General features: G+C 38.3%; 1 protein-coding gene across 1 annotated transcript in view; it reads left to right on the top strand.

Moving 5' to 3' along the window:
- The window catches only part of LOC119593453 (crustacyanin-C1 subunit-like), a 1,153-nt gene extending 373 nt beyond the window's left edge, over nt 1–780 (top strand). The window contains exons 2-4 of the mRNA XM_037942383.1: nt 45–129; nt 240–362; nt 467–780. Coding sequence (XP_037798311.1) covers nt 45–129; nt 240–362; nt 467–714 — 456 coding nt within the window. The 3' untranslated portion in view covers nt 715–780. The remainder of the gene's footprint in view (nt 1–44; nt 130–239; nt 363–466) is intronic.
- The last annotated feature ends 805 nt before the right edge of the window (nt 781–1,585 follow it).

Genomic DNA, 1,585 nt, shown 5'->3' with positions numbered 1-1,585 from the left:
TAAATATGCAACAATTCTTAAAGTCCAGATTTCCTAAATTACAGTATGCTGGCACATGGTACGAAATTGCACTCACAAACAACCCATACCAACTGATCAAGAAGTGTGTCCGCAACGAATATACCTATGGTAGGTTTACATTGTTTTTATTTATTTTCGTTTAAGATTTTTCTTGTCGTGTACAGACTTCTCTTATAAAATGTTATCGCGCATAAACATAAGTAAAAATATATCCACAGATGGAAGCAAGTTCAACGTCAGATCTACTGGTACTGATGCTAATGGAAACGCAATTACCCGTAATGGTCAGGTTCTGCCGAATCCTTTCGGAGAACCTCATCTTTCCGTGGACTATGAGGCATGTAAGTATTCACAATAATAACCTGTATGTAAGTAGACATATTACATGTAACTTATTCATGCAAGGAAATATATATGATTAACGGTACATTTTCCCTGCTTCCAGCCTGGATGGCTCCCTACGTGATTCTGGACACTGACTACGAGAACTTCTCGTGCATCTATAGCTGCGCCGGTCACAACTTCGGCTATTACACCGACTTCGCCTTCATCTTCTCCCGCTCACCAAGTCTCGCTGATAGATATTACAGGCGTTGTGAAGCCGCCTTCATGAACATCGGTGTTGATCCCTCTCGCTTCACAAAGACAGCTCAGGGTGGATCCTGCTCCAACACTAACTATAGGTCTTGGTAGAAAATCCTCAAGGTATAGATCCTTTACATGGATACTTGCCACGAAATAAAGATTGTGCTACTCGTATTCTGTCTTTACTTAAACCAAATTCTCCAATAGTGATGAAGGGCTTGTCAGCCCTTATTAAATCTGGATTTGTGTAAATCATTTTCTACCTGAAGTAGAAAAGAGAACACGCATTATATAATATAGATAACATGTCTTTTTTAGTTCACTTTCAGGAGGAGAAACTTACGTTTCTGTCTTTGAACTAAAGACCACAGCTTTCTTTAATATATCTGATACTGAAACGCATCTGAGACAGCTGAAAGATTAATAGTGTCTACTACACACACGCACATGTATGTGTCTACGAATGGCTACATCTATATATCTATACACGCGTGTGCACACACTGACATGGCAGAAACGTAATAAAACCGTGACACTTAGAACTCTTAATGTGTTCGACACATCATATATTTGTTCTGTTTCCACGAGCAGTGTTTCATTTTCTATGTACACAGATATAATGAAAGAGAGAGAAAAAAAATCTCGCTATATTTCCAGCACTATGGCTGTTTATGAAAGTCAACTAAGAAACGGCAATTCATAAGGTGTATAAGATAGGGGTGTCAGAACATTTTCGGGAATGATATATAACCCATGAATACTTATTATTTTCACTGTATACAAATCAAATATATACATGAAAATATATCCACATATAGAACCAGTACTGGTACTGCTAATGGAAAGGCAATTAGTCAGATTTTGCCGAATCCTTTCGGAGAACCTCACCTTTCCGAGGACTACAAAGCATGTAAGTATTCACAGGGAAATCTTTTGTGTAAGTAGACATAGAGCCTCCTGTACGTTTCCTCTTTACAGT

This window comes from Penaeus monodon, chromosome 32, assembly GCF_015228065.2.
Source record: "Penaeus monodon isolate SGIC_2016 chromosome 32, NSTDA_Pmon_1, whole genome shotgun sequence".
NCBI classification, from domain to species: domain Eukaryota; kingdom Metazoa; phylum Arthropoda; class Malacostraca; order Decapoda; family Penaeidae; genus Penaeus; species Penaeus monodon.
Note: the sequence above shows the minus strand (reverse complement) of the source record. Positions and strands in the feature narration are given on the sequence as shown.